The 5,396-nt window shown below is 44.9% G+C and overlaps 1 protein-coding gene across 5 annotated transcripts in view; it reads right to left on the bottom strand.

Moving 5' to 3' along the window:
* rasal2 (RAS protein activator like 2) overlaps positions 1–5,396 on the bottom strand; it is a 112,498-nt gene that overhangs the window by 26,206 nt on the left and 80,896 nt on the right. For all 5 annotated transcript variants that reach the window (XM_050074442.1, XM_050074441.1, XM_050074439.1 and 2 more), the window contains 2 exons: positions 3,573–3,726; positions 1,492–1,590 (listed from right to left, as the gene is read on the bottom strand). In XM_050074442.1, coding sequence (XP_049930399.1) covers positions 1,492–1,590; positions 3,573–3,726 — 253 coding nt within the window. The remainder of the gene's footprint in view (positions 1–1,491; positions 1,591–3,572; positions 3,727–5,396) is intronic.

Raw genomic sequence — 5,396 nt, 5'->3', positions numbered from 1 at the left:
CTCCACCTTTTAGTACCAGATCTGTGTGCTAGGTACCCCAACAGAGGGGGGACCAAACATGGGGACGCTAAGGAACGCTTCTGTTGGGACCATCCACAACTTTCACTGTGGGAACAGAAAAAAGCATACCGAACTGAACTGAACTGAACTGAACTGAACTGAACTGCTCGGTGGAAACGGGGCTTTAATGTCACACTACAGAAGAACATCGAACACTGACATCAGTGAATGTGAATCTTGTTTGCCAACAGGTTGGTGGCAGTCAACAAGGACAATATCAGCTGATAAATTGGAGCATCTCTAGTCCTGAGCATTATACCGGGCCCAGTGTGTGATATTAGCAGTTCTACTTCAGAAAAAGAACTTCTTCTAACACTGCCAATACAACATTCACAGTTAGAGAAGCAATTTACACTACGTGTATTTTATGAATTATGTCCAAGTCGCTCACTTTAACAAACCCACTGTGGTTATAAAGTAGAGCATGGATTTAATTAGCAGGTGTATTTTGTCGTCTGTAACGTTCGTCTCTCTTAGAGCGAACAGGATCTTTATGGGGACAGCAGGTGGACAGTAGATGCCTCATGGAGGTGGTTTACATCATGAGAAAGCTGGAAACCTAAAGATTAATTAGAGATGCAGCTCAGTGCTTTGTGTCAAGTTTTTATAGTCAGAAACACTGTGTGTGTGAGCCATCTGCTCAAAGACTGAAAGTTTAGAGGGAATTAGAACTTAGAACTTCATAATGAAAGTATATGATGGACATGCCCGTGATAAGTTGTGTCCTAAAAGTTGCTGCAGGAGTTTTTGGGTTGATGCCATTTGTTACACAGATTTGGTGCTAAATTTAAGCATGTTTAAACACTTGAGAACTGAAAAAAAAGTTTTAAAAAATTCCCTCCAAAACATCACATTGAAACACCAAGACTTTAAAAATCCATGCTGTGATTTGGTTTCAAAAACTCGACATTTGGAGGATATACCTATGAAAGCCAAACATCCTCTGAGTGTTCGAGGTCTCTGGTTTGTGGCTGTAGAGTTTCATGAGGCTGTGATAATCCTGGAGGTCACTTTAGGTCATTTTATACAGTGATGTCTGTTTCACTCCAATGAAACGGCTGCTATGGGAGCTCCCATCATCACACATGAGTAAAAGTGGGCTCACTGAATCCACGAGAGTCCCAGCTCTACAGTCAGACCCGATTTATGTAACTCCAGGTCTGTTTATGGACCCCAGTGTGCAGAAATATTATAAATACAACAGGCGAGAGTAACACATTTGTACTGCGTGAGAAAACCTGCCAAAAAACAAAGAGGGACTTGTAAAAATCTGACGTGTCTGTAAAGAGGAGGCTTGTGACCGGGAGGACTTTAAAACTGGGCTTGCTACAGCCTCTGACAGACAGCGATGTCAGGCGAGGATGGCGGCGTCCTGGAAGTAGCTCTTAAAGTGTGTGTGTGTGTGTGTGTGTGTGTGTGTGTGTGTGAGACCTTGTTGGGCTGAATGGTTCTCCTCAGGTTCTCCATCCACTTGTCTCTCTCTGAGGCCGAAGTGCAGCTGAAACACTTGCTGCCGCCCGAGTACGTCACCTGACAGGTGGGAGAGAGAAAGAGACGACACTGTGACATCATTACATTCATCACATGAAGGAAGTGAGGTCACAGAAATGTAAGAACTGTTTCTCTGAGACTTTGGAAACCCTCATATTCCTTCGTACAGAGACTCTGACTCACCCGTCCTGATTGGTTCAGCTGTGTGTGATGTGCTGTTTATTTATGTCCTATCATATTCCGGTTTAACTCATACACGCATACATGTTTACATCTTTTGCCCCCTCTCCTTAAATTTGAGTTTGATATGTGGGAGGATCTGTTGTCATCTGTGTCACCGCTGATGAGGAAATACAGCGAGTGCTGGACGGAGCAGTCCGGGCACCAGGTCTGAAGGGTTACTGCTGGTTCCAAAGGGACTGGACTCAAAGGGTTTGGAGGAGACGGGGCTTTAGGTGATGATGAGGAGTTTACTCAAAGACTGAGGTCAGAAAAAGGCTCTTTCTTCCTGATGTTGCTGTCAGCTGGGATTTCCACATCTACCTCGACGGCCCTGCTCTGCTCCTCGTCTACAGCCGCTGTGTCTGGTTGGTTAGCAGCTGCTTGGAATTTGAAGTCCCACAGGATCTGTGTCCCATCGGGACTCGGCACAGATGTTCCTGTCCACTTGGTTGTGTCTCTCGGTGTGTGCTGTCCCTGCTTGTATCTTACATCCTGCCACTATTACCCCTTTTCAACAGTCATGGGCTCGTTTGGTTTGGTTTGGTTTGGTTTGGTTTGGGCCGTCAATCCAGCACAGCAGGGATTTGCGTCTCCATGACAACAGGGCTACCTGCTTAAAGGTGTGTCTTTAACTGATGACGACTTGTCTTGAGTGAAGACGCTGTAAAGCAGCGGGCTGATCCACAGCGGGCTGATCCACAGCTCAAGTCCTTCTAATTGTTGCTGCAGGTGTTTTTCCACAGCAGGGCAGGTAAAGAAGTTTACCTGTTGGAGGTGAGCTGTTTGTCTGCAGCTCTTCATCATCATCATAATCATCATCATCATCTCACTGCTGCTGTTTCTGCTTTTACTCTTCCTCCCTGCCGTGTTATTACGCTTGGCTGTAATAACACATTTCATTTCCTGTAGATTCTTCACAATAAAAGTCCCCTGTTGTTTTGTTATGTAAACACTTTTATTATTTAGGAGCAAAAGAAGGAAATGTTGAGTTTTCCAGCAGCAACTTGACACAACTTCTGATGCGGCTCATAGTGAACATCTTCCTGATGTTTTCTTGGATGCTCCTTGTTTTCACTACTCGTACAGTCTCAGGGTGCTGGACTTTGGGTGGAACCCTCCATGAGTTGTGATTTCTATCATTTCATCTCAAATGAAAGTAGGTTGTCATAAACCAGATGTATAAATATAAATATACTTTTCTTCTGTTGTTAAAAGGAATGTTTGTGTTTGTTAAATTCAAAACTCAATTAAAAAGCAGTTTCTCTGTGAGTCGTTGAACATGTATGTGTAAAGTGATGAGAGTCTATGAGAACAAAATAAATCAGTGAACAAGCGACAGTCAGGGTCCGTTTAATTATTACAGTAATAATTCTCCTCATTATGTGTTTTCTGTTCACTGACAACAGAAGTTTCTCTCCACCTCAGACTGAAGATGATTTCTTCCTATTTCATGGATTTATTTTATTTATTGCTTCTTAATACACATATATTTTAATACACTCCTGCTTACGTTACACTTTAATATTACTGTCTGCCATAAATATATATCATTTTATTTCAAACTTCATACTTTAACTTCTGCATTACTTTATGTTTCAGACTCCTTCAGTACGTGTGTGATCTTCTTTTTTTAAACATACATAATGGTTAACCCTAAACCCTGCCTCTCTGTCCTCGTTGTGCGTACGACAATAAATAAAATAAATAAAAACCTGACCTCACTCCTCGGCTGGTTTTCAGTTTGGTACAAACAGTCTGTGATGTCACAGTATGAACTCATTCGTTTCCGTCCTCCTCACCTCGAAGCAGAACTCCTGTCCCAGGATGCTGCTGTGCAGAGGTTTGATGAACACGTCCTCCTCCATGCTGAGGTCCAGAGCCTCCACCGCGCTGCCCGGGCTCAGCAAAGACTCATGGGAGGTCGACTCCTTCAGCTTGGGGAGCCCGCGAGATCTGGAAGACAAGAGGAACATGGAAACAGAGATGAATGTGAGGCAGGTTCAGGTCCTAAGCTCCTGAGGATGTTTGAGAATAAAACAACGCTGCCAGGGGGCGCCGCTGAGCACCGCGCAGTTCTCTGATACCATGACAACGCCACGAGATTCATCAAACTTCCTCTGAGTGTTTGAGCTCGCCACCACAGCCGCCTGCTGCCCACAGCGAGGCAGGAGAGCAGGAATACCTACGAAAAACAACCACAGAGCCAGGTGAGGGGAGTTCCCCAGAGCATCCCTCCTCCTCCTCCTCCTTTTCCACCTCCTCCTCCTCCCCCTCTGCTCCCACCGTCCGCCCACCTCGACCCTCCACACAGACAGCAGCAGCTCTGTTCACCAGCAGGGCCTCCGAGCAGAGCGTCGCCGCCTTTATGAAGCTTCCCCATAGTCCAGCAGCCGGTAAACAAGGTCCTGGGACGGGCCAATCGCATCAGGCCTCCGGGAGCGTTTCCATAGCAACAGCCTCTCCCAGAGAGAGCAGGAGCTAGGCAGCAGAGCGTGACGCAGCGAGGAGCAAGGCAGGTGTTTAACTACAGAGAGGTCTCGGGGGAGGGAGGGGGGGCAGACAGAGCTGTCAGGGGTTAATGAGAGGAGGTCAACGGAACGACTGCAGCTTTTTCAGCAGCAGAAGAAACTTTACAAAATAAAGCAGGAAAAGGCTGACGGACACCAAACGTTGATTTTACATCAAACTCCTCAGTCTGTGAATGAACTTCAGATTTAAAAGCTGGTGGAAGTCAATGAACCAGAATTATTGATGAAAGTACTCAAACTGTGCGATTGAAAAAAAAATCTGATGTTTTCTTCATCAGATTTTTAAATGTAGACACTATGGCTGTTACGATAACACCTTCATTTCAATTAATTAATCACAGAAAAAATAAAGTGTTAAAAAAATAAACGCTGATTAATCATGTTCCGTGGTGCCCTTTGACCCAGTGCGTCATTGAGGGCCACAGTGTCTTTTTGACATGATGGAGGCAGACGAGACGACGCTGCTCAGCCCCGTGAACGGAACATTTACGTTTGAAAAACAGATGGAACTGTTGACAGTAGCACTGACCTCTGCAGGAAGGAACTTTCGTACCATCGGAGAACTGAAGTCTAAAATACTGTATCACCTCAACACAAAGCGTTTAGCGGCAAACCAGGAGGTCCGAGCTAGCGCAGCCTCTGATGCTAACGCTAGCAGCCACACTCAACCAGGTGTTCAGACACAAACTGAGTGACCGACTAACTGACTCTTGGGTCGGGAAATTCATCTCTCTGTACTGAAAGGCTGACTATATATCTTTATATTTTCACAAAATTGGCGACATGTTTTCAGCTGCAAGTCAAAGCTACATTTGAGACGTCACAACCAGTTTTCTAAAAATAGACTGTGATGAAATGAAATACAGAGACAGGGTGCACGAGAACACAAACCAGCTTCATTATAACTCACAGCATTCACAGACAAACACTTGTCTTTATCTGGACACATTTTCCCCACAAATACAACATGCTAACGTTATTAGCACAAGCCTATGGCAGCTTACATTGTATAAATTAGCCTAGCAGCTAGCAGACTTCTCCTCTACTCATATGAAGCCAGGGACAACAGCAACATTTAACAAAGGTAACGTTACA

Source organism: Epinephelus moara, chromosome 21 (genome assembly GCF_006386435.1).
Source record: "Epinephelus moara isolate mb chromosome 21, YSFRI_EMoa_1.0, whole genome shotgun sequence".
In the NCBI taxonomy this organism is placed as follows: Eukaryota; Metazoa; Chordata; class Actinopteri; order Perciformes; family Serranidae; genus Epinephelus; species Epinephelus moara.
The sequence above is the reverse complement of the archived record's forward strand: the minus strand, read 5'-3'. Positions and strand labels throughout refer to the sequence as shown.